The sequence below is a fragment of the Arachis hypogaea genome, chromosome 7 (assembly GCF_003086295.3).
Source record: "Arachis hypogaea cultivar Tifrunner chromosome 7, arahy.Tifrunner.gnm2.J5K5, whole genome shotgun sequence".
NCBI classification, from domain to species: domain Eukaryota; kingdom Viridiplantae; phylum Streptophyta; class Magnoliopsida; order Fabales; family Fabaceae; genus Arachis; species Arachis hypogaea.
Genome location: NC_092042.1, coordinates 60,331,992 through 60,358,587, shown reverse-complemented (window position 1 = coordinate 60,358,587; position 26,596 = coordinate 60,331,992). Strand labels below are relative to the sequence as shown.

The 26,596-nt window shown below is 36.0% G+C and overlaps 3 protein-coding genes, 1 long non-coding RNA gene and 1 other non-coding gene across 9 annotated transcripts; 2 read left to right on the top strand and 3 right to left on the bottom strand.

Annotated features, from left to right (window-relative positions):
• Positions 1–130: 130 nt before the first annotated feature.
• LOC112703201 (uncharacterized) lies at positions 131–6,521 on the top strand. 2 transcript variants are annotated; one of them, XM_025754543.3, is made up of 12 exons: positions 131–661; positions 755–2,346; positions 2,438–2,516; positions 2,607–3,050; positions 3,152–3,387; positions 4,507–4,591; positions 4,695–4,769; positions 4,886–4,975; positions 5,097–5,231; positions 5,322–5,444; positions 5,865–5,934; positions 6,023–6,521. In XM_025754543.3, exons 2-10 carry the CDS (start codon positions 2,240–2,242, stop codon positions 5,376–5,378), a joined length of 1,308 nt encoding a protein of 435 aa, XP_025610328.1. In that variant the 5' UTR covers positions 131–661; positions 755–2,239; the 3' UTR covers positions 5,379–5,444; positions 5,865–5,934; positions 6,023–6,521. The 2 variants fall into 2 exon arrangements, with proteins under 2 accessions (XP_025610328.1, XP_025610329.1); XM_025754544.3 differs by lacking the exon at positions 5,097–5,231.
• Positions 6,522–7,337: 816 nt separating this feature from the next.
• LOC140172919 (protein FAR1-RELATED SEQUENCE 5-like) lies at positions 7,338–9,816 on the bottom strand. Of its 2 annotated transcripts, none has more exons than XM_072199504.1 (2): positions 8,344–9,816; positions 7,338–7,716 (listed from the first exon to the last, which is right to left on the bottom strand). In XM_072199504.1, exons 1-2 carry the CDS (start codon positions 9,814–9,816, stop codon positions 7,552–7,554), a joined length of 1,638 nt encoding a protein of 545 aa, XP_072055605.1. In that variant the 3' UTR covers positions 7,338–7,551. The 2 variants fall into 2 exon arrangements, with proteins under 2 accessions (XP_072055605.1, XP_072055606.1); XM_072199505.1 differs by having other exon boundaries at positions 7,338–7,698.
• LOC112703199 (protein FAR1-RELATED SEQUENCE 5) lies at positions 8,136–13,177 on the bottom strand. 2 transcript variants are annotated; one of them, XM_025754541.3, is made up of 3 exons: positions 12,866–13,177; positions 12,638–12,740; positions 8,136–10,595 (listed from the first exon to the last, which is right to left on the bottom strand). In XM_025754541.3, the coding sequence occupies exon 3, from the start codon at positions 10,593–10,595 to the stop codon at positions 9,828–9,830; it is 768 nt and encodes a 255-aa protein (XP_025610326.2). In that variant the 5' UTR covers positions 12,638–12,740; positions 12,866–13,177; the 3' UTR covers positions 8,136–9,827. The 2 variants fall into 2 exon arrangements, with proteins under 2 accessions (XP_025610326.2, XP_025610325.2); XM_025754540.3 differs by having other exon boundaries at positions 12,638–12,736; positions 12,866–13,175.
• A 462-nt stretch (positions 13,178–13,639) lies between these two features.
• Positions 13,640–14,498, top strand: LOC112703202 (uncharacterized). Its single transcript, XR_011864049.1, has 3 exons — positions 13,640–13,734; positions 13,845–13,902; positions 14,225–14,498. It is a non-coding gene; the product is annotated as an uncharacterized protein (transcript).
• A 4,214-nt stretch (positions 14,499–18,712) lies between these two features.
• LOC112703198 (uncharacterized) lies at positions 18,713–20,867 on the bottom strand. Of its 2 annotated transcripts, XR_003154511.3 has the most exons (3): positions 20,304–20,742; positions 19,293–19,336; positions 18,713–18,953 (listed from the first exon to the last, which is right to left on the bottom strand). It is a non-coding gene; the product is annotated as an uncharacterized lncRNA (long non-coding RNA). The 2 variants fall into 2 exon arrangements; XR_003154512.3 differs by lacking the exon at positions 19,293–19,336 and having other exon boundaries at positions 20,304–20,867.
• Between the last annotated feature and the right edge of the window lie 5,729 nt (positions 20,868–26,596).

The window sequence follows — 26,596 nt, the reverse complement described above, 5'->3', positions numbered from 1 at the left end:
TGTTTTGATTTTTCTTCTAATAATTTATATGCAGCAGGCTTATTTGGTAACCAAAGTACTTAAAGGCGTGCAGTATCTGCCCATATTACCCATGTATTAGAATCATGAAGGCTTGCTTTGTTTCGAGAAGGCTTTTCAAGACTCGTTGGGCTCCACTTTAAGTTTTCACATCAACATTGGATACTTTCGTGTGAGACACTTAAGCTGGGTTATATAGTCAGTAGGTTTCCTAGATCTGTCGTTGAACACTCGTTAGTAAATTCAAATAATAGAGAGCGCAAGAATGGAAGGTGGCCGATTTCAATACTACGCGGTGAGGAGGGGCCGTGTTCCTGGGATATACGGCACATGGTTAGAGTGCAAGCGTCAGGTAACTGAGTTCAAGAACAACGACTACAAGGGTTTCAAAGACTTGGATGAGGCTAAGGCGTGGCTTGGGGCCGTTGCAGAACCAGCAGATTTGGGGGGGGGGAGCCTCAGCAGCTTGCTATCGAGGCAGGGGAGCAACATCAACAGGGAGACCTCGGGCAAGACCTTCCGAATCCGATCCAACTACCCCGCTATGGAAGCCCTCCGTCCCATGAAACTGAAGACACCCGTGGGAGCTCGTCAACTAGTCTGGATGTTCGCGGTGGCAGCAGCAACCCGTTTGCCTTAGGAGGTTTGTGAATAATTGATTCAGAAAGCTTTTGTTAGCTTTTAGAGTATGATTGGTTTGAGGGATTAAGTAATTGAATTTGGTTTCCTGATGCAGGTGGTGTCGAAGTCTGTCCGATGAAGGAGGGACCTTTCTTGCAGGTGGAGGACATGGAGTTGTTGCTAATGCGTGCATGCTCAACCCTTGGCATCGGGGCTCCCATTTTTGTATGCCAGGAGAACAGGTCTAGTGAGGAGGCCATTCGCTTTGCGTTCACCATGGTTCTGCCTTATAACAGCAGGGGTCTGGAGCTCGTTGCACATGGACCCACTTCAGCGGATGTGCGAGTGGCTCGTCAGGAAGTATCATTTGCAATGTTGGAGAAAATAGTAGCAGCAACTGGATATTCCATATGCGACTACAATTACCGCACAGTTGCCCGCATGGAGGAACGCTGGAGAGAGATTCAGGATGCCAGTTTAGCTTCCATGGCAAACCGGATTCGTCTTCTAGAAGAGGAAAATGCTGATCTTCGGCATCAGGTTGAGATGATAAATGAAATGCTGGAAGAGTAGTGGTTCATTTTACAAATTAGGTCCGGGTCTGAGGTATGTGTGCTTAGGACAATGGCTGTTGAAGGTTAAGGTTTTTACTCTAGTAGAATATGTTGTTACTTTAGGATTAGTTAAAGTTTTGGTTGCTAATATGACTAGGATTGAGGTGAGTATCTCTGGTGGAGTAGTAGGCATTCATGTTGAAGTTGAATGTAACTTGGATATGTATATTCTAGATATGATGAAAATGGTGGATGATTAAGAAAGTGAAGGCTTGATTTCCATTTCTGAATCAGTAGTTGACTACGTGTTTAAACACTAACAATGGTGTTTTGTTGCTAATTTCATGGTGTTGGAGTCTTGATTTTTTTTTATTGTTCCTGTTGACGCCACTGGCAAGCGCCGAGGGGGTACGTTGTTATTTGGTAGGGACACAGGTGGAAGAAGCAAATTAGTTGTAAATCATGGTTAAATATTTGGTTGATTAGATTTTTCAATTTTTTGGTTTAAAATGAACCCAATTCCATTAAGTAATGGTTATTTTGAAATTAAATTTGTGATTGTTTTACCATTTTAACAAAATAGGTGGTGATTAGTGTGCTTTAGCTGTGAAGCCGTGGATAGTGGGGTCGGGGAAGAAGTAGCCAATGGCCTAAAAGAATATAAACCTGTAACTAGCTTTTGAAAATTCAATGTTTAAGTTAATTTTTTGCAGCCATCAATCCTGTCAAATCAATCTATCTATCTAATAGCATGACAGATAGCAGTGGGAAGGATTTGGTTGAGTGGCTCGGTGAACACCTCGTGACTCGTAACAAATCTTGCAACAGAAGATTACCATCAAAAGATGGGAGAAATCTTGTTGGGCCTCAATGGTTGGGCCTTTGGATACATTTCATTCCCTTTGTGTAAAGTGGGGCCTACCCCAGGAAAAGAAAGGATTTGACACCTGGGTTAATAAATTAACTGGACCCGTTGTACTGGTAGTAGGAACCCCCCACCAATCTACCTAAGTTCCATTTGGCGCGTAAAGTTTGATTCTTGAGGGATGAAAATGGGTGATCAAAAGGATGGCATATGTGAAGCTCCAAGATCAACGGAAGTTCCTCCAAACTTTGCATCGGTGGAGGCATCTGTATTGGACGAGATTGTGAGGTATGTCTATGGTTTCCATGTCTATATACCCATATCCATGTCAAGGGTTCATGTTTGAATGTACTCAATCATTTGTTATTTGCATCAACAGGGAGAAGAAGAATACACATGAAGAGGATGGATCTGCTCCGGAGGACAGGATCATGGCTGTGTTCAACAAGATACATGAGGTCAGTATGGTGATATTGTTGATGGTACTAGTGTTGCAAGTTTCCAAACGCAGTTTATCATTGTCGACATTACACGTTTTTCTGTTCTAGCTGTTGATGGACAACGATCGAGATGTGCGGAAAGTGATGGAGTCTCAAGGAAAGCAGATAAAAGGATTGTTGGAGCTTGCGGCAGAGAACTGCAAAGTCATCGCCTTGTTGTGGGAAGACTACGCGGCGAGGTGCAAAGGAGAAGCTATGGTTGCTGATGTTGAGATGAAGAAGCAACGTTCTGTGGGTTGTTCAAGTACACGAAGGGGTAATGTCACTTATGCGAGTTCCACAAAACAGAGGACGAGAAAAAAAGGGGATCAGCCAACTAGAGAGGTCGAAGCTGTTATCAGAAATGCTGAATCCATTTTAAGAAACATCAGAGGGGAGTTTGAAGACCCTGTGAAGTCAAGTAAGTGCTCGGCAAAAGGAAAAAAGCATGCCAGAACATCCAAGGTCGTGTACAAGAAGGGGACACCAAGGCAACCTTTGAATGTGGTTAAGGTATGTTTTGTTATCTTGGTACAGTTGGCAGTTAGTTTTGGTTAATATTCAGCGATTCTAAGGTTCTTACGGATATTTTGTGGTGCGGCAATTTTGTGCAGCGAAAACTTGATTACTGGTCAGGGGACGATGGTGTGGGTGGTTTGGGCTCAAACAAAATCCAACAGGAAGTCCTAAAGTCACCTGAGCATGTTGATGTTGTGGTGCCTGGTTTCGTTGAGCTATGTGAGCTGCCGCTTTGGTTAGATCTTTCGTTCTATCCACCTACCGGAATGAACTTGTCAACTTTAGAGTTGGTGGTCGTGGCTTATGTCTTCGCGCCTGATCTAGATAAGAAGTAAGTTTGACCGTAAAAGAAAGAGCTCCAATATTATGCTTGAAAAGATTTTTTCCTACCTTGTCCAATATTTTATGGCAACTGTTAACCTTGGTTACTGGGGAGGATCTTTCACCCTGAAAACCAGTTTGTCTCACGTGTTACGAAAGCTTGGCTCCAAGAAATGTGATGTTACTTGCATGGAGCATTTCAGTTGTGGAGTCATCCAGAGTTGCACTGTGTGAAATGTTATTTGTATTGTGGTTTTCATTGAGATCCCTGCATTTTCTTCCACTATACCCCATGATATAGTAGACCCATTATGCATTATGCACTATCATCAAACCACGATGAGTTGGGGTTCCATTATTTTAACCAATTTTTTGTCTTTTTTATGCCAAGCTTTATTTATTTTTGCTGATATTTTCTCCGGGCCTTTAAACCTTTAGATCCATAAGTTCCGTTACTGAATGGATGTTAATTTTCCTTACCTTATGAATGGGGTTTCCGTTTGTTTAACAAATTTTCGTCCTTTCTTCTGTTAGGCTAATTTTTTTTCCTGATATTTTGTCTTAGCATTTTAATACTTATGCATATTGATTAACAGTTAATTGATGATATCTTCCTACATATGTTTCTGCGTAATTTTTATCATCTCTGGGATATTCGTTGACACCCCAACATTTCTTCAACAACATTTCTTCCACTATACACTATAATAGAGAAGACCCAATATGCATTGTGCAGTATGAGCAAACTATCGGCACTCATGTTACATAGTTATTCCAATGGCGCTGTGGGTTGTTTGATGGTGTTGTCCATGTTTATCTATGCATTGCTTGGAAGCTAATTTTTTTTACTTTATCAATGGGTTCCCCTGCGTGGTCCCAATTTTTCTCCTTCTTGTATGTCAGGCTTTGTTTTTCTTGTTGGTGATAATTTCTTTACGCATTTGAACTGTGTTGCATATCATGTAAGAGTTTAATGATGCTATCTTCCTGCCTATGTTACTACGTAGCTATCTAATTAAATGATAAGTCTTTATAAAAAAATTAACGGGTCATGCAGGGAATTTTTTGGTCTAATGTTGTGCTGGTTTTTGTAACTGAACCCATCATGTTGTCGTCTTCGATGATGCAGAGAGATATTGGTGCCCAATGATCACTGTCTTGGAGACAGGAAAGCATTCTGGACGCTTCGACCAGGGAAGGAAGTCGTCGACGATGTAAACTTGTGTTAAAAAATAAATTTATCCTGGACTTGTACTCTATAACTAGTTTTATCAACTGTTGCTAGTCGTGACTGATCCTTCATTTGCAACGACGCAGGTGCTAAACTTGGTTGCGACCATGTTGACAGATCAGCGGACAGAGAATACTTGGTGGCTTCCGACGACTTTCTCGGTGAGTTCTCATTCTCCTCGCATAAAACTGTAGAGGGAATCCTAGCGCTGCAGTTCATTATGTACGTTGAATTTATTAGACAGCTAACAATGTGTTGTTCTTTTAACCCAATAAAGCAAATAGCTCTCAACCCAACAACCTATTGCAAGGAGTCGTTGGAGTACGTTGAACGCCGCTACATGGGTCCGGTTGACGACATAACTAAGGTGATCCAGTACCCCATTCTTAACCCGTCTTTCTTATTACATAACATGGTTTGGACTGGGATGTAATGTTGTTGCACTCGTCTGTCGAAAATTTGCTAATATAACTTGTCTTGGGAACCAGATATACATACCAATGTACACGGAGGGGCATTGGTACTTAATGGTAGTAGACATGTGCAATCAAAATTTAATTTATCTGGACTCTCTCAAGGATGACAAGTTTTACGACCAAAGGGTCGGCCAGATGCAATTTGTGGTGCGATACATTATCTCAAGATTACACAAAATGTTTCCTTATAGTTTCATCAAACCCTATTAATTCTGATCTCACCTTTCTATGGTACAGGCTCTCTTTTTGCATACAATGCTTAGGGGGAGGAGGTTTTATAAAAAAAAAAACTAGCGTTCCTGCAATGATTAAGGACTTCAAACTGGCAGAACCCATTACTGGCCAACAAGAAGAGTATTCGTAAGATCCGAATAGATACCTCGAAAATTAAATTATGAAACTAAAAATATTAGTCTAAAAAAATTGAATTAATCGTTAAGTAAGGATAAAAAATAACAAATTCTAATTGTTATTACAAAAACTATTATGCAAGAAGATAATTAAAAAATTAAATAATTAATTATATTTAATTAAATTATTATCGAACTATATATGAGTTTTTATTATATTATTGTTTCCCTCCCAGTTCAATTTATACTAAACAGAATTAAATCCTGTTTTTAAGATACTTATTAAATTTCAAAATAGAAAAAATATATATATATTGTAATAGCTGAATATATAGGTTTTTCACTTTTACGTAGCCTAATCTATCCATTAGCTTGAATCTAATTTTAATACATTTTCGGTAACTTTCGAAGTTGAGTTGTCTACTTTCAGGCAAGACTGCGGGGTTTGGGTAGCACAGTGGATGGAATTGTCACAGTTGTGGAAATCTTACAACCTAGAGGTAATCAAAACTCATAACTTATCATGAAGCTCATTTCCCAAATTGTGGTTGATGATGTAACAAACTCTCATGCATTATCTTCATACAGGTGGTAAATAATCAGACAAGAATGAGGCTGGCATTAGATTTAATTTTGTCAAAGTCTAACTCTAAGAAGGATGAGATTTGTAAGCTAGCTGTGGAGCATCATGACACACTGCTACACAAGAAAACAGGTTACAAGCGTGGAAAAGCAGGAAAAGATCCCAAGATGGATGTCTGCTCTGTTGATAGCAGTAGTAGCCAAAGTCTGACCATCTAAGTTGGGGGATGGCTTTTCATCAATTAGGTAGTGAGGTGCAGCGCTGACAGCGCCTTTTGCATTTTGATTTCTGATTGATATGCTAATGTATAAGCATGCATGTTAGATGCCTCTTTAGATTGGTTCTCCCTTTTGTATTTTGTAAACATTAGGCAAGCTGTTGTTATATTTTCCTTTTATTCGTGAAAGGAAAAGCCGGCAACACGTTATTGCAAGTATATTATGGAGGCAGTTGTAACGGATGGACCAATTTCCTGCAGTAAATTATGCAACCTGTTGATGATCAGTAGTGTCTATGCTTGGTTAGCAACTTTGTAGTTTGCCTGTTTCGTATATTTTTAATTTTTTTCCTCCCTTTCCATTCACTCTAATTATGATAATATTTTTTAATGGGATAATACATGTTTTATCCAGCTGTTTGAAATTGTTTATTCTGAAGACCTAGGCTAAGAAGTACATAAACATAACCTAAAAGGTACATAGTACACATAACGAAGGTACTTGTGTCTCGTTTTTTCCACAACTCAAGGTTTTATTACCGAGTATTTTTTTTTGCAATTAATTTTATTTGTTAACTTTGAATGGATAATGTGATTACAGTAAACGATAAGAACTTCACATAGGTAGGACTTTGTGAGCAGCACTGTTCACAACCAAACTTGTGACAACTCTTCTTTCTTTTAATGCCCAAGATGATTACACTATATCATAAGAACTTCAAATAGATTTCCATTTGTCAGCAAAACTAATAGCAGCTACATTTATGGGTACTCTTCTTTCTTTTAATGGATAAGCTGATTATAATATATTATAAGAAATTCACATAGGTCGGAGTTTTTTTGGCAAAAGTATTAACAAGCAGATTTGTGGCTATCTTTTCTGAGTTACATGCCTCTAATAACGAATTGGGATGAGTTAGTGCATGCCAATTTATAGGAAAATCAGCCCGGTTAGGTTTGTAAAGTTTTTTTACTTAGAAACAAGGATATTCAAACAAACACAACTGAGCCTCTTGCTGCAGGTAGCTTGCTGACTTCCATAGTAACATGGGTCTTGACATGGTCAAGACGTCCAAAGTTGACAAACCAAAAGCATACTAATATAAGACCAAACTCCACATAGGTCAACTCTTCAATAATGTTTTAACGGAGTTCTAATGTGACCATCTACATTTAATATTCATAGCATACAAATTAGTATACCCAAGGTCCAATTAAGAAGTACATTGCTTCGACATCATCAACTATATAACAAACTCTTGAATGGTAAAACTTGTCACTTGTGTCCAACATGTGCATGGAGTGAACGAAGGAGGTTCAGCACGTCAGTGGCCCAGTTTCCATCCGGCTTGCACGGCTTGGCCTTAACCGTCTCACTTTGCGCTGTTCCAATGACGCAATCAAACTCACAATGGTCGCTTTGCCTTCCTCCCCATCCACCTTGGCAGTTCTACCCTTTGCTACCTGGTTCAATTTTGGGGACTCGATCCAGAAATTAACTTATCACGGTACAGAATAACAACATATTGCAACAATGAATCAGCAAGAAAATGAATGTCACATATAATCACTAGGAGAGGGAATGCTTTGGATTTTGAAGAACACGAAGAAGATGCACTTTAGCCCCATTTTTGACATGCCTGTTTCAAATTTGGATTTATCAAGCCTCGAAAAACATTTTGTTAAACCACATATCCAATGTCAAAACCAGGTTTCATAAATCCAATTTGAAAGCCATACTTTTGTTTTCAGCAAACCAGATTTAACTATAAAATTCAAAGAGTGCTATACCTGATGTCTTTCTCAGGAACGGCCAATAAAACTTATTGGTAATGCACTGTTATCAAAACGATAACTTTTCACAGAGAGGACACATACTGAGAATCAAGAACAACATCACAAAGACAAATAACAAAATATACTATACAATCTTGTTTTTAACATAGCCAGACCTCCTATAAGTTTTAATATTCAACAAAAAAACAGTTCAAATAATCGACAAAAATTAGAATTAGGGACAAAAACTTTTAAATTCTAACTCCACCTATACACCATAACCAAAATCATATACCTAGTTCAGCACAACAAAAAAAAAATGTATAGACCAACCTTGTCTTTGTGTGGTATCACATCAGCATCCTCTTCCATGTCATGCAGCTTTACAGACGCCTTTTTTAACCCTTCTGCGCACCTTCGCTTGGTGTGTCCAGTCCGCCTGCAAGTCGTGCATCTTCTTTTTTTACCCCTTACCCCCCGGGTACTAGGAGCCCCTTTCGTCCGCACGACAGCTGGATCACGCACACCTAGTTCAGCATCTGTCTTGGTCTGATCATAGCCATCCCCGCACAATCCCTCCATGTCAACACACATGCGACGAATTCCCCTCATCGCTACATTAAAAAGGTCATGGCTTTGCGCACCAAGAAACAACAACCATTGAGCTGCCGCATGTAACGCACCATGCAGAAGCAAGAATCCCCGATCATCGGCTACATCCTTGTTCTCCGTGTAGTCTTCAACGGCCTTGGCGTCCTTACGCCATCGTTTCAAAATTAACCGATGAGGAATTGTCTTCAAGTGCTCATGCTTCATCACAAAAAACATATGTCGACAAGGTATCCCCTCTCTAGCACAAAAGTAACATGTACACTCCATCTTTGTCGTGTTCATGTCGATCAAAGTAACCACTGCCTTCCCTGGATTACCATACTCCTCCATTGTGTACACTACTGTCGTCGACACCCTTCGCTTACTAACAAAGTTTAGAGCTCCAACCGCATCTATCTCCTTTTTCACGTTGGTGAACATGGTCCGCGTATATACAATGGCAGCACATTTTTCGATTGGATCAAGGCACGTCGTCATAACAGGGACGTTGTAAATGGAGTTGAATTGTGCAACCATCTCATTGTTCCGATATTCACGAAGGACTAGCTCAAGGTTTTGTACAAGCTCCAGTATAGTGTGCTTCGAGCTAAGGAATTTCTTCACATGGGAATTTATACCCTCACATCGCGATGTGGTACGAAACCCAGCACAGAACTTGTCCCCAAGGTATGCATTCGCCCACATCTTTCTCTTTTCGTACATCTGCATTGCCCACAACTTATCATGCAACTCGTATTCATCCGCTGCTTCAGCCCATTCCGCTTCAAAGTCATGTATCGACATATCTGCATACAGCCACCTTGAAAACAAGTCCCTGAACATCTGCTCGTTCCCGTTAGATGTAACATTCTTTTGTAGATGCCAAGCACATAGGCGGTGGGTTGCACTAGGAAAAACTTCTGTGACTGCGGCAATAATGGCATCATCGCCATCCATGACAACAACAGATGGCAATTTATTACACATCACCTCAACGAGATTCTCTAGCATCCACTTGTACGAAGCAATCGTTTCGTCCAACACTAACCCGAACCCAAAGATAGTCGTCTGTTTGTGGTTGTTTGCACCTGAGAATATTACAAGCGGTCTCCTGTACTTGTTCTTTTTGTACGTCGAATCGAACGCAATGACATCACCAAAGTGTTGGTAATCAACTCTGCTCATTCCATCGGCCCAAAACAGGTTGGCCAACATACCCTCCGTAGTCAGTTATACCTCGCCATTGCCATGGGGTCCACAGAAGCCTTTCCCTCCAAATAGACAATGGCAGAATTTGCATCCCCATCTGCAATCCTTGCGCGCTTAGTCCGGTCAAGGTAGTTATAAGCATCCTTCTTTGTGAAACCCAATAGTGAATACCCCCCCGCAATCCCTGCCATGTACCCGAGTATCTTTGACGTAGGTAGCCCATAACTTTGCATACCATCTAGCTGATCCTTTGCCGCACCTGAAACCCGACGGAACTTTGGAATCAAGTGTACCATACACCTAGCCACTAAGTCATGGTTGTGCTCGAGGATGACTTTCCGGACCCTCCAGATCGAACTTTCTTTGTCAAGATATATCGACAACTTAGCCTGGCAGTTCGTTCGTGTCTCAGGCTTATGACATCTTTTTCCGTCTAATCTATTATAGTGCTTTTCATCCCTTAACCCAGCTCTATTGCAAAAGAATCTCCTCCTAATTACATTTCCGTCATCATCCTTCCCATAGTCTCCCTTGCGTACACCAAACCCATAGCACTTCCCAAACCTCATATAGAATTCATAAGCACGCTCCTCGGTTCTGAAAACCTTGTTCTCAATTTCAGCTGCAGTAAGACCAAATACATCTCCATAATCCGACAGGTCATCCTGCCCACTTGGATCCAATTGCTCAACATCAAACTCATCAGCATCTGAACTGACTACTTCGCCAAAACATTCGCTTTCATCCTCCATGCAAAATTCCTTGCTATGACCCGTGTATTCCATCTGAAAATAAAAAACTTCATAAAGGAATTACTCGCCATGTAATTTCCTCACGCTCCCTAATATATTCCGATTCCGATCCGTATGAAAAGTATGTTGCTACTACTTAATATTTCTGTGACACATTACAAATCCCTCCGGCAGTACTAGGCACATTCACACTAACAAGTATCACTCCACAAATACAACCACTGCTAAAATTACATCCACCACATACTTCATCGAAGGTACCAAATTAAATAACAATTAATCAAAATTCAGATAACACTACCATGACTACATTAAAAAAGTGGTCTAATATATTTTGTAACTTAAATTCCCAAGGCCTAGTTTCACCGATTTCAGTTTACCACAACTCACAACTCATCTACTAAATACTTACAAAAACCATCAAGATCATGTTTTTTGTTTGGAACAAGTTGTTCATCTGATTTCACTCTTCTATATATTCTTTTCATTACACATCAACAAACATTTCAATTTGACTCTCATTTTTTACTTCAAGATAGCAAAGATAAGCTTATCATGTTAAATTACATCGAACTAAATGAAATCCAACAATGAAATAGTAAATAATACAAACAAATAATTTTATACTATTTTATTCATTCTGATGTTTCATAAAAAAAATTACTCGTCACCTAAATTATAAAAAGGATAAACATGTCTCAGCTAAATTATAAAATAGATTACCATTTATACCCTTAGAAATTTTATGTTTGCATTACTTCAGAAGCAGTCATACAGCTCTAAAATCAGAGCCATAAATAGCAACTAAGAATTCGTTCACACATTCATACCTTTAACACCATCGACTTTACACTGATGGCACGCAGATTTCCCGTAAATCTACCACGTTAAAGCAAGGTTCTAAGAACCGGACCGGTCATCAAATCGTTCTAGTCACTAGTTTATTGATTTATTGGTTCAACCAGTCCAACCGTGGTTCAACTTGAAAAACCGTTTTAAAATAAAATAATAAATAAATTATAACGTGCTTTATACAAGTGAGCTTATTACAAAAAATGCAAAACCCTAAAAACATCAAAAAGTTCCAGTTGAAATTTCCCAATTACAACTGTTACCAAATATATATGTCCTCTGTATAAGGCTAAATTTAAACGGAAAAGCATCTTATGTGCAATAACTCATAGACGTGACATTCAATAATTTTATTCACTTGAAGGTCGTTAAAAAAACAAATAAAAATTAAAACTTCTTGATTCTTTGGCAACCAAATGATTGAAAAGATAAGTGAACATAGACCAAATATGCAGGGGGTTGAGCACTGACATTTTGAAAATTAGCAACACTGAACATCAAAAACAGATAGCACAATTGTACAAAAATAGATAATAACAGTTAGCATTGACATTTGCTTATGCTATCGCTGTGAAACATGCTCATTAATAAACTTCAATACATGGAATTAATCTAACTTGGTTATGCTACTGCTTATTAACAGTCTATATATTTTACATAACTCAACATTTGCTTATGTTTTTTTGTGGGAATTAACTTAATATTCTATAGTTTATGGAAGCTTTCTTCTCCTACTAGTTTCTTTTTTTCAATGGAAACAATATTTAACAACAAAAATTGCATCATTCATTTAAATCGGTTCAAAACAAGATACAACTTAGCGAAACTTAAGTAAGAAATTTAATAAATAAATTCAGTTCAATACAATAGAGAAGACTCAATCATTCAGATAAAAGCTCAGGCTTTAGTATCATTTTAATAGTGATTACATTGAACAAATAAAAGCTCACACCTCACCATAATTTTAACAAACATTAGTAACATTTTCATCAGACAGCATATTGATCAAAATTTTAACATAACTTAACAAAGAATTATCAAAGTTTAAGCATAAATTTTTTCAATACACCATAAAACAACCAAACAGAGTACAGCCCAACAGTAGCAGCAGCCTTATTCATTCAACAACAGCATTAACAGTACTAAAATCCTAAACCCATCCTTCTCACTTCTAAATAGAGCACATAAAAAAAGAAGAACAAGCACTAGCAATGTGCACCGACCTTCGATCTGAGCAGCTGAGCGCGACAGCGAGTAGCCAACGCCGAACAGGACGCCCACCAGACGACGACCACTGTAATCCCTTCTTCTCCACTTCGCCACTTCCTCAGAAATTAAAAAGAGCAACAGAAGATTTTTAACAACATAAAATCAACAATTTAATTTCAATTGCCCTTTCAGAAATCCACTAAACAGAGCATAAAAGCAAGACCCTAAGCAGTGCCACTAACCTTTGAGGAAGAGCAGATCGACGAACATACGATGGCGACCGGGGAGATGACGGCAACAACCACGCCGCAAGTAGCTCCAACCCTCAACCAGACGACGTCCCGAGCTACAACTTGGTGCTGGGTTCGAGACGGGGGGGAGGAGGATGCCGCGGAAGGGTTGAGAACAATGGCCGTTGGGGAGGCACCGACTTCGACGGACGGTCCAGAGGCGCCGAGAGCCAGGGACGCCGCCGCAGGACCAAGAACCCTAATTTGATTACTTCCAAGTGTTGCTTTTCAAATTTGAGTTTCACTTAGGGGGTGTTGCCGTGTTGGGCGAAACGGGGGTTGGTAACACCCTTATAGAAAAAAACCACAATTGATTTTGTTTCTTCAATTAACTTTTTTCTTTATATTTTTTTTCTTCTCCTATAAAATTTTATTCTGAGTCTTGTATATTACAAAGCTCAACAAAACTTAGCCCATCAAAATTTTAGGAAACATTCCACAGGTGCAAAAAAGGCCCAATAACATGAGGCCCATCTTAAACTAATACTAATTATCTTTACTTAGCCTAATTACGCAAGCTTATAATGTTTCCTCATCACGTGCAGGAAGTTGCACTTCCTGAATTGACAGGACGCCTTTCCTGCAGCAGGTCACATCTGCCACTTCAGTCATACACTTGTCGCCTGTTGGAGTTGTCCACGCCATTTCTACATGTGTGGAAGCCGCATCAGTTTCTACACCAGAGACTCCGCCTAAATATAATAGGATTTTTGGTGCATTGGGTTTGCTTTATATCATTATTTCTAAGTTTGCTTTTTGACCTTTTTTCAGGCGCACTAAGATGGAAGCATGTCACTGTTTACATTAACAAGAAATCTCAGGTATATATTAACTATTAACAATTATTCATGTATGTGATGGATGGAGGTATCAATTGCACAGACGAGGAACAATATTTTATCTGAATTTTCATGATTCTGTTTTGGTATAGGTCAAAATTAAGATCAAAAGCAAGCACGTGGGAGGAGCCTTCTCCAAAAAGAATAAATGTAAGTGTTTTTAATTATATAGATCCCTTAATGTTTACCTTCATCCAACCTAACCGTATTGTAATTTGTATGAAATATTATTATTATGTGACAAAAGTTTGATTTAGTTGTTCACTTAACTTGAAATTTTAGAAACTTAAATAATTTTTTTTTATATAATTATTTCTAAGTATATTTAAAAAAATTATACTGTCATATATCATTTTGATAGTAGTTATAAAATTTTTAAAGTTAAATAGAGGATGCATGATTAAATTAAAAATCATCCTAATATAACAATAAGTCTAACAGATTGTATTTGTGACAAAAATTGTATACTTAGGTGTGGTATATGGAGTGTGTGACAAACAGGGTACATGGCCGTATAGAAAAGAAAGGGAAGCATTGGAAGAGTGTTATATTGGCCTCAAAACAGCACAAGGCCTTTTAGAGTTCAAGTGCAAGAGTAAATTCCACAAGATGAAATGGGTTGATGGGATTGAGGCTCTACTTCGTAGATCCAACTCTATTGAAGCAATCGATACTTCTCTGGAAATTTTATGTATCAATGACAGCATATGAATCAATGAATTTGAATATATTTATATAATTATATATATTATGTATTATATTATTAGGAAAAGTCTAGGAGACCAGCAATTTTATTGCATTTTGGCTAACATGTAACTAGTAGAGAAAGGTGAGTTATTGGATGAAATCTCACACTAATCTCACACCATTAAATTATCATTAATGACTAATTGATGGCTACTAATCACAAATGTTGCTAGCCCTAGCATTGCCCATATTATTATGCATGCGTCTAAGTAGAAGAGTAGGACAGATAAAAATTATGCCAAAATGCATGTACTCTTTTATGGCGGCTGTATTACCAGTTTACCACTATGTTAAAGAAAGTAAAGCAATAATGTTGCACTGGCCTCATCACTTTTCCAGTTCACCATTCAAAAGAGAATTCCGCTAGTACCCAATAGGAGTATAGTCAATAACAAGTCAACAAATATTTTTAAACTGTATTTTATACTCATTAATTATTATTAATTAATAATTATTTAAATTTTAATTTTTAAAAGATATAAAATTAATGATTATTAATTACTTCTTTTTATTCTAATTTTTTTTTATTATTTATCACACAAATCCTAATTTTTCTTTCTAAAAAAACGTTCAAACTCAAAAAAAATCAAAATATAAGATAAAAAATAATCCAAATCATAAGAAAAAAACATACAAAACATAAGAAAAAAAATCATCCAAAACTAATAAAAAAATATCTAAATTCTAAAAAAAACATACAAAATATTAAAAAAATCATCTAAAACTAATAAAAAAAATCTTCCAAATCCTAAATAAAAAAACTCATTAGCTAAAATAAAACAAAAAAACGCATTCACTAGTAAAAATTACAAAAAAATCTTCTCATTAGACACTCAAATAATAACAATAGCATTTCAGAAATATCCAATCAAATGGAGAAAAAAACATCCACTTAGTATAAAAAAACATTCACACAAGACTAATCAAATACAATTCACTTACATGAAAAAAAAAATGAAACAACATCCTCTTTTCCGCACTTACCATGAAAACAGATTGAATTATTATCACTCACATCAACCAATGGACTATTCAATTCTCGTTCCGAAATTGATTGTTCCATGGTCGAATGCTCTCTATTGGAAATTGTACACTGCGACGTCGACTTCTTTAGATACAACAGCTCGGCGAGAAGAACTCTCTAACCACCGTGAGCGACTTTGGTTAAAGATGCAGCCGCGTTGTGGTCCTTGCAGCAAAAGGCAATCAAGCAATGAACAACAATAACATCTCGATGACGAACGGTAACGATAATAACAACAAAAACGGAGGTGGGGATTCAGTGGTCACGCGACATGGTGGTCCTTGCAGCAAAACGTAATCAAACAATAAACAACAATGGAATCCCGATCAGGAACAATAACGTAAAAGGTGACAAAAAAGGCATAGCACGGTGAAGGTGGAACTCGGTGTTCACGTTGTTGAGAACGTCAACGCAATGAATCAAACACAACAACACACTTAATGTGTGGAAAAAGAAAAAATACTAACAGGACGTGAATCATGTTCCAATTAGACGGTTAATTATAAATTCTATTTTTTAAAATAATTATTAATGAGAATGATTTAAATCAATAAATTAAAATTAGTATAATTAATTGAATTATTCAAATTGGTTGGTTAAGGAGTTGATTCCTGTACTTTTTCTTCAAAAGATTGCTTATAAAGTAACACATTAGTAATCAGTTAATGCGAAATTAATTATAAGGATTAAGTCTACGTTGCTCCTTTCGATTGCATACAATTATTCTTATACTGATCACGGTTGGAATTTTTGGATTCTTCAATCAATCAAAAGATCATTTATATTAAAGAGGAGCATTAGGAGTCAGTAGATATTATAATTTATATTCATCAATTAATTATTATTAATATTTTTAATGATGTGAGATTAAATTTAGTGATGTAAAATTGTTCATTTTTCTTTTAATAATTAAGTGCCGATCAAATTTCAATAAAAGTGTTAGCCCTTAAACTTTTTCTATATTAATTATTTAAAAAAATATTTAAAAGTTAAAGCTACTTAAACGAGCGTAATTGATGAAAAGCCTTAATATTTTATTTTGATCAGGGACAGATTAAAAAAATTATTAAAGGAAGCTATATATATATATAGTTATAAGAATCGAACCGGTGATCGAAACGATCGAAAGTTATTAGTTTATTGATTTATTAATTCAACCAATAAATTATTAGTTGAATTGATAGAATCGATTTTACGTAAATAAAAAATATAAAATAATAAAAAATCTAAAATTAAAATTTAAAAATAAATATCTTTATTAATATTTTAAAAACAATCAAGTTTCAACAAATTATAATTCAGTTATCATTAAATAAATATATAAAATTCTAGTATCTTTTTATAATAAAAGTTTTTTAATTTTATTTTCATATTAAAGTAACTATTTTTTATTTCAATAACTAACTAATTAGTTTATATTTATTATATTATTTTTATTAAAAAATAATATTTAATAAATATCATAAAATCATAAAAAGGATAATGATATTGTAATTAATAAAAATATTTGATATTTTTATTTATATATGTTTAATAACATTTATATTAATAATTATGAATAATAAAAATTATAATAATTTAAATATAAGTGAGTATGAAATTAAAATAATATTAACAAAATTGTTGTATGTTTTTATTATGTAATTAATAATTAGCATATAAAGTAACAAGGAATGACATAACTCAGTGGCAAGGGAAGCATGCAGTAACAAGGAGGACCCAGGTGCTCAATCCACATCTTTAACAATTTTAGAATTTTTTCTAGAGTGATTCGATTGGACCGATTTTGACCGATTCTCATCGGTTTTAATCCTTAAATAGTCATATCACTAGACTGAATTGGTCGAGAGTCAGGTTTACCAATTTTTCGGTCGAACTGGCTAGTCCGATCCGCCTCTTACAACTATGAAATAAGGTCTATACAAATAAGTTATATAATATAAAATACATTACAAAAATATATTGATGGAGAATATATTATAAAGTGCAAAATTATGTATGTAACTTTTACTAGCGCATTGGTACACGAGGATTTTTCATATCATAAAATTTATCGATAACAGAATTCATATCAAATATTTTAACAATCTTCTTCTCAATGTAAATTAATTAGGAGACAATTAGCAAGAATTCATCTTCTATTTTATTTCTAAGTCTATTATTATTCACAATATTCATAGTTAAAGACTTTTTGTTATTCACAATATTCACAATTAATAGTAATTAATAAGTTAAAGTCTATTATTAATAATCATTAATTTTATATCTTATTCACAATTAATATTGATAGTTAAAGACTTCTTCTTATTCACAATATTCATAGCAAGAGTTACTTCTATTTTCTTATTCTAAGTCTATTAAACGATCAATCAAAGGATATTTAAAGACTTTTTGTTTTTATTAACCCTTGACATAACTGGAAAATTGTTCACAAGTGCATCAATTCACCATGATCAAAATCATCAAGTTCATAATGTTAAACTTATATTATAACATAAAATTTCTTTTAATCATTGAAGTCATCCATACTACAAAAAAACAGGGTTAAAACGGCAGTTATTTTTGGTAATTACGGTGGTTAGAACCGCCATTATTATCGAAAATGACGCCCCCAAAAAATGCCGTTATTCTGGGCACCATTATGGTTATTACGGCAGTTTTCAGAAAACTGCCACAATTACCCGAGGTTAATACGGTGGTTTTTTTAGGGTTAAAATGGCGGTTTGTAACCGCCATTATTTCTGTATAAAATGGCGGTTTCTGAATTGTTTAAAATGGCAGCTATAACCGTCGTTTTTACCCTAACAGAGTGGCGTTTTGGTTGGTTAAAACAGCGTTTTTGGATAGGTTAAAACGGCAGTTTGAACCGCCATTATTACCCTGACAGAGTGGCGTTTTAGTTGGTTAAAACGACGGTTTTTGGATAGGTTAAAACGGCGTTTTTGAATCGCCATTTTTACCCTGACAAAGTGACTTTTAGTTGGTTAAAATGGCATTTTTAAAATGCCATTTTTACCCTAACAGTGTCATTTTTATTGGTTAAAATGGCATTTCATGTTGTTTAAAATGACAGTTACAAACTGTCTTTTTACGGGATAAAAATGACATTTTTAATTGTTTAAAAAGATAATTTTTACCGTGTTAAACAAATAATTTTTTTATTTAAAATTTCACAATAACAAGAAATCATAACTCATCAACAAAATATTACATAACTCATAAATAAAATATTAAACATAATATATAATTTTTTTAGTATTGGAAATAAAAAAATAACTCCTATACAAATAAAGCATTGAAAGTCTTAATATGTAACTCTTAATACATCAAGTCTCTATCATAAAAAAAATCACACTTCTCTATTATTCGCTTCAAAAGATCTACTTTCTAACTCCTTTGGCAATGGAATCTCACTTTTTTTATCCAATTCCTACAACAAAAATATAATTTGAAAACAAAATAAATAAATAAATAAATAAATAAACCATTAACTTGGACAACACAAAATAAATTTAAACAAAAAAATGAGAATTAAGAACAGCCAAACAGTAATCTTATTTATATATTCATGTATATAACATAGTGGCCAGTGAAAGAAATCAAAGGATTTGATCTGCAGGAGCAATATGATTATGCATATATCCATATATAAAATCTAACAGTTGACAATATAAAAAGGGGAAATTGGAGAAGAAAAAATGCATATATCCATATTTCCAAGCACACTTCCATCAGCTTGCCTCTCAAAAACATGAGTTATATGGCTCACCTAATCACTTTTAGTAATTTACTTTGATACATGTTGCCAAGTACCTGTAAATGTAGAATTAATTTCAGTTTAATCCTACTTTCTTTGAGAAAACTAAAGAGGATTAATTAGCATATAATCTTTGTTCTCATATGATCAACCCAACAATTTAATACATACTGCATATATCCCCACTCATCTTTTTATCACATATAAATCCATAGTGACTAATCTTATATGCAAACTCAGTATTTTTGTATAACAATTCAGAATGTTAGTGGTATTAATTCATTATTTGTCCTTAATAATTAATATCTGAAAAAAATATGATTCAATTGTAGTTATTAATTCAAAAAGATATTGGTATCCTATATAATTAGATACAATTTTTCAAATTCTCCTTTTAATTCATCTATTTGTTGATGTTTTTCATGATAAACTTAGATAATGGTCCTAAATTTCACCTATAAGCATGGATCGGTATAACACAGATTCATAGAGTAATAATGAAGTTCACTTATAAGCAGAGACATTTCTATCTCTAGTATCTAAGAAGAAAATTAGTTTATGAATCTACTATCTAATCTCAAGAATGACTTGTGCACAAGACAAAAACCGTCTAAACGAATTATATCTAAATTTACATAATTCAACTCCTAATCCTAAATAACAGAAACAAGTCACAAAATCAATGACATTCTACATACAAATCTGAAAAGAATTCGATTGTTAACCACCAATTTAAAAGCACAATAGAAGCTGATATACAAAAGTACCAATTTAGATACATTAACCATCACACACACATAAAAACAAACACATGGTGCTCAAAACACAATAAGCTACAATTCCTGTCTCTCAAAACCCTAACAACCATACAATTAAGATGTCATTCTTAACCTTAATTATTAATCAAATTGAACTAGTAACACAAGAACAAATAGTAATTAATTATATTGTTATACCGCAAAAATAAAATAAAAAATTAAAGAAGGGACAAGAGAAAGGATGAGAGAGATCTATAGTACTTACATAAGAACAGAAGAAGCAGGTGAGAGTTGTGCTTGTTCTGTTTGTGATGGTTTGGATTTACAGATCTTCAATAGAGAGATGTCATCGAAGAAGACGCTGAGGGAGGCGTTGAGGATTTTGGCAAAGAAGGCGCAGAGCTAGGATGGAAAAGAGAGGAAGCTAGAGGTGACATCACCGGAGGAGATTACCATGGGAAGAGATGTTGCCAAAGGAGATCGTCGCCGGATGAGATGTCAACAGAGAAGATCCGAGATCTAAAAGAAGATCCGCTATCGTCGTACATTAAGGAAACAAGGTGTGTGGCTTGGAACCTTTGATTCTGTTGAAGAGGAAGCGATGGTGGAGGGTGAAAGTGGCGGTAGCGATGGATTGAGCACGAGGACGAGGGAGAGATAGAAGGGGGATTGAGCGAGCCATCATACGTATATGTAGTGTTTCAATTAGGGATTGCATTTTCCTCTTATATATGTGGGATAATGGCGGTTCAAAACCGCCATAATCACCAGAATTGCCAATACACAGTCAATTATGGCAACAACCAAAAATGCCATAATGTCTGGATATTACGGCGGTTCTTTAAAATCGCCGTAATATAAATGCCATTTTAAACCTTTTTTTTGTAGTGCCAGATAAAATCGTTCTACTAATTTGCATACTTTATCGATGTTAAAGAACTTATAATTATCTTGGAAATCTAAAGTTGAATTTAAAGCAAGCAATTTCATTATATTATCACTGAATCTTCCATTAAACTCTTGCAATTGTATGCCAATTGTAGTAAGAAATAAATTAACACGATAATTATGGTCCATTGAAATCTGATCAATAATTTTAAGAGTCGACCTCTTTTAGGAATATGCAATGCATTCATATTAGGAATTTCAACTTCATGTTTCTCATAAAATAATGTAACTTCTTTTATGAAAGTCTCTCATTCTTATTCTCGCATTTCTTTAGATTAAAGTCTTGGTAGTAGAAGTCAAAGCTAAATCATTTAATGTCTTAATTTTTTCATTGCAAATCAAGGAAAAGATCATTATCAACTTTCAAAATATTTCTCATCAAATGCAAAATAAAGAGAAATTTAATAGATGTACAAACATCACCACGGCTAGAAAAATTATCTTTTTTATTGCGTTTTTTAAGAACTTCACAAGCAGCATCAAATATACATAGCAAGCTATGTACATAATTCAAATAAGACTCGTATTTAGTATCTCCAGCTTTTTGTAAAGTACCAATTTGATTAACTCCACTGCCTATCACAATCATATCATTAGCAATTAAGTTTGCAATATTGTTTACTTGAGCTACCCTTAACTGATCATGACTTTGGTGAGAAACAGTCACAATTTAATGAACATAACAAACCTCTTTGGCTACTGAAACAAATGTTTATTGTAATCGATGAGCAAGACAATAGATGTAATCAACAAAAGTACAATTTTCATTAACTGACGTGAAGCGTAAGCTATGACATTCTTATTCTGCATCAGCACACATCCTTGACTTTTTAATGGGGTATCGCAGTATACATTAAATGGTCCTTGAGGATCTAGTAACACTAGAAATGATGCCAAAGTTAGTTTCTCCTTCAAAGTTCTGAAGCTTTCCTTATACTCATCCATTGAAACAAAAGGAATTTCCTTTCTTGTGATTTAAGCCAAAGGCAACGCTATTTGTGAAACTCTTTAATAAATCTCTAGTAGTATCCAACCAATCTGAGAAAACTACGAATCTTTGTGATGGTCGTAGGCCGCTCCCATTCTAACACTACTTTTATCTTGGAGGGATCCATACCTATGCCTCCTTAGGGTACTATGTGTCCTAATAACTTCACTTCTTTGGCCTAAAACTTATACTTTAAAAGCTTTACATACAACTTCCTTTTTTTCAGAATCTGCAGTAGAGTCCTTAGGCGTTCCTCATGCCCCTTCTCTGTCTTTAAGTAGATAAGTATGTCGTCGATGAAGACCATACAAACTTATCTAGATAGGAAAAAAATCCAATTCATGTAGTCCATGAACATAATAGGAGCATTAGTTAGTCCAAAAGATATAACTGTTTACTCATAGTGACCGTATCTGATTCTAAAAGTAGTCTTAGGTATGTTGGCTTCCCTTATGAATTTGATGATACCCTGATCTCAGATCTATCTTTGAGAAGATGGTTGCTCGTCTTAATTGTCCATCAGATAATCAATCCTTGTCCGAGGGTATTGTCTTGATAGTGATCTTGTTTAGCTGCTAGCAGTCTATGCACAACCTCATTCTGCCATCCTTCTTCTTTACCAACAAAACTGAGACTCCCCATGGTGACGCACTCAGATGGATAAACTTCTTTTCTAATAGTTCTTCCATTTGAAACTTCAATTTTGCGAGTTCCAACGGTAGGGTGCATAGTGATTGGTCCCGCTCCTAGCACAAGGTCTATGGTAAACTCTATCTCTCGCTAATGAGGAAACTTAGGGATATCTTTCGAAAATATTTTAGAGAATTCTCTTACCACTAGGTATTTTTTATTTTATATTTTGTATTTTAACATGTATTATATACAAGTAGTTAATTTTTATATACATGTAGTATGATTGTATTTGCAATTCCTATTTTTCTCTAATAAATTAAATCCCAAACAATTAAGAAGTGAATCTTTTCTATTTCAACTTATTATTATGATTTTAAATTTTAATTTACAATTAGCAAAAAAAAGTTATGTGATAAGAAAAACTTTGTATGTGGCAAGTGAGACACTAACATTGGTAAGTGAACCACGATCGGATATTTTTGGTATATTTTTAAATTATTTTAGGACATTTGTGTTAATAACAAAATTCGAAAATATTTTTATCAATACCAAAATAATTCAAATATATTTTTGGTAGTTTACTTTAAATTTTTATGAGACAAATAAAAGATAGTCTTTAGTAATTGTGGTCTTTATATTTAACTATTTAATAATATTTTACAATAAAAAAGCTCCTAAATTTAAAAGGGAGTTAAATATACATTTCTTTTTAGCTGAGTAATATTGTAAACACATAGTATTTACCAGTATAAGTCATAGAAGGATTAACTTGTTAAGATAAATTTTCCAAAAGTGCAAAAATATCATTAGTAAACAACACATATAAAACTATGCATAAAACTATGCAAAAAAGTATTTGTAACCAATTTATTAATACGTTTTAAGTGAGTGCTACCGTGATGAAGGATAATTTTATTTTTCAGATGAGGAAGTGGCATAGAGTATGCCATTGCACGATGCATGGCATGCGTAGCATCATGCGCAGACAATGTCCGTAGACCTCTTACTCATTGTGCATAGGGGTGGCAAGGGGCGCGGGTAGGGACGGGTTTTTGCCCTACCCGACTATGCCCCGTCCTACAATAATCCACATTGAATTTGTCCCGCTTTTATCCATGGATAGTAAAAAGTTAAACTCTAACATGCCCCTACAAGTACTCGTCCCGTTCCAACCCGCCCCTATAATTATTAAAACCCAACAAATAAAATTAAATTTTAAAATTTATATAACCATCATTACATACATAACATAAATTAAAATAAAAATTTAAATGATACAATATTATTAATTATTTTACTAATTATTTTATATGTATTACATATATTATATATTAAAAATATATATTATATATATCGGGGGGGATAGGGGAGGGTTTAACCTAAACCCGACCCCATCCCACCCTGCCCAAGAACCCGCCCCGTTAAAAACCCGCCTCAGTGGGTACGGGCAGGGTGGATACCGACAAATTTGTGTTGCATTGCCACCCTTAATCGTGTAGTGGGATTGTCAGGGACGGGTCAATTAGAATAGTTTGGTTATATTTTAACGAAGGTGATTAAATTTTTAGGTTTTTTGACATTTTGTGGGTGCATATTTTTGTTACGGTTGGCTTTTTATTATTGAGCTTGAAAGAAATTATGAGCTTGCCTTGTCCTTTGTAGGCTATGTTTGGGGTTTTAGAATTAAAACGAAAAGTACTTTACTAAAAAAACAAAAGAAAAGTAATACATATATTTTAGATTCCATAATTAAAAAGAAAAGAATTAAAAAAAGAAAAAAATAAATATATATGTTTATACCCTGTCCCAAAACATGAGCCAATACCAATAAGGCTAAAAGGCCCAACAACCAGGGTGGCTCCAACCGCACGCCTGACCTTCTGTAAAGGTCGGATTCCACGAGAACGAGCAGCTTATACTTATCCAAGTAAGTAACTGCCTCCCTGAATCTCTCACCCACTTCTAGAAGAGAGATCTCAACAGCCCTAAGATAAAGGGATAATTATCCACCACCAGAAGTGGAACTACTCTAACGGTGGTTATTGGCTCATCTCCTATAAATACCCTGACACATTCAGGTATCTTTAAGTTCCAATATATTAAACCTGCTTAACCCCTTGCTGACTTAGGTATCGGAGTGTCTTGCAGATACCACCCCCAATCTCTCCAAACACCCAGCTCGAACGGTGGCACACGGACGTGTAACAAGTTAGGCCACCCCCTTGAACGCTCGGGCTTCACATCCAAGCCCAATCATCATCCGATTTCAGGTAACCATCGGAACATTGGCGCCGTTGCCGGGGACCTGGGAATCAACGCTTCATGGCGGACGACTAGTATGAAGGCAGACATACAGCGTCTGAATCAGACACAGAGTACCAAGACATGGTCAATAACGACCAGGCTTTAGTGGTACCTCCTCCAAGAATGGAAGGACCACATGGTAAAGGTCCTTCAGAAGATCAACTCCACAGAAGGATCCCATCTGAGGTGTGCCTCCCTGAAGTGGAGGACCAGCCTCATAGCGCTGACCAGCCTTATAGAGCGATAACGCGAGGCAGAGAGAAGCTCAAGAAAGGAGATCAAATGACGAAGGGAGCTGAGGAGAAGCTCTCAAAGCTGAAATCCAATCTTCGAGATAAGAATTCTCGCATAGCTCGGGATGACTCCCCATTCGGAGGAGAAGACCCATTCACAGAGGACATCATGAGGGCTAGAGTTCCTAAAAACTTCAAAAGCCCAGACATGAGTCTCTACGATGGGACCACGGACCCGAGGCACCATTTGAGTAATTTCAAAAGTCGGATATATCTGGCTAACGCCTCGGATGCTACTCGTTGTAAGCCTTTCCAACTACTCTAACAAAGTCGGCCATGAAACGGTTCGATAATTTACCCCCAAGATCGGTTGCTAGTTTCGACGATCTCGCTCAAAAATTCCTCACCAGATTCTCAATTCAAAAGGATAAAGTCAAGCACGCACCTAGCCTACTCGGAATAAAACAGGAAGCCGAAGAATCCCTCAGAGATTAAATGGAGAGGTTCAACAAGGCTTGTCTGGAAATCTAAAATCTGCCCACGGAGGCAGTGATTATGAGATTGGTTAATGGCCTCCGAGAAGGTCCCTTTTCCCAGTCCATATCAAAGAAGCACCTGACTTCCCTTAACGATGTGCAAGAACGAACTGAAAAGTACATCAATATAGAAGAAAATGGCAGATTACATGAACCGAATTGGTGACTTGGCCACCCTCATCAACCAAAGGAAAAAAAGGGATCCCAAGAAGAAAGAGGAAGTCGGGTCCGAGAAGCCTAGAAGGTACCATAACTATACTCCATTACGAGTTTCTCTCGCGGACATTTACAAAGAAATTTTTTACACCGAGAAGCTCCCTCCCCCACGTCCAATAAAAAACAAGAAGGGTGGAAGCCGTAATGAGTATTTTGAGTACCATAAGTTGTATGGACACTCAAAAAATGATTGTTGCGACCTAAAAAATGTGATAGAAAAGCTGGCCAGGGAAGGTCGGCTGGATAGATATCTCATGGAAAGGTTAGACAATCATAGAAAAAGAAAAAGAGATGACGAAGACGTCGAATGAAGAGATCATCCCTCACAAATTCCAGAAAGACACGTGCACATGATATCAGGAGGATTCGCCAGAGGGGGTTAACAAAGTCGTCTCGGAAGAGACATTTAAAAGAGGTCTACCAAGTCAGAAATGACGCTCCTGACCTCCCAACAATCTCTTTTATCAAAGAAGATGGACAAGGCATTGTGCCCGGTGATAACGACCCGATAGTAATCACTATGATACTGGCCAATGCACATTTGCACAAGACCTTGATAGATCAGGGCAACTCAGCTAACATACTATTTAAGCTGGCATTTAACAATCTGGGGTTAGAAGAAAGCGAGTTAAAAGCTTATCCGGATACTCTTTTCGGATTAAGAGATGCTCCTATCAAACCATTGGGCTTCATCTCCTGT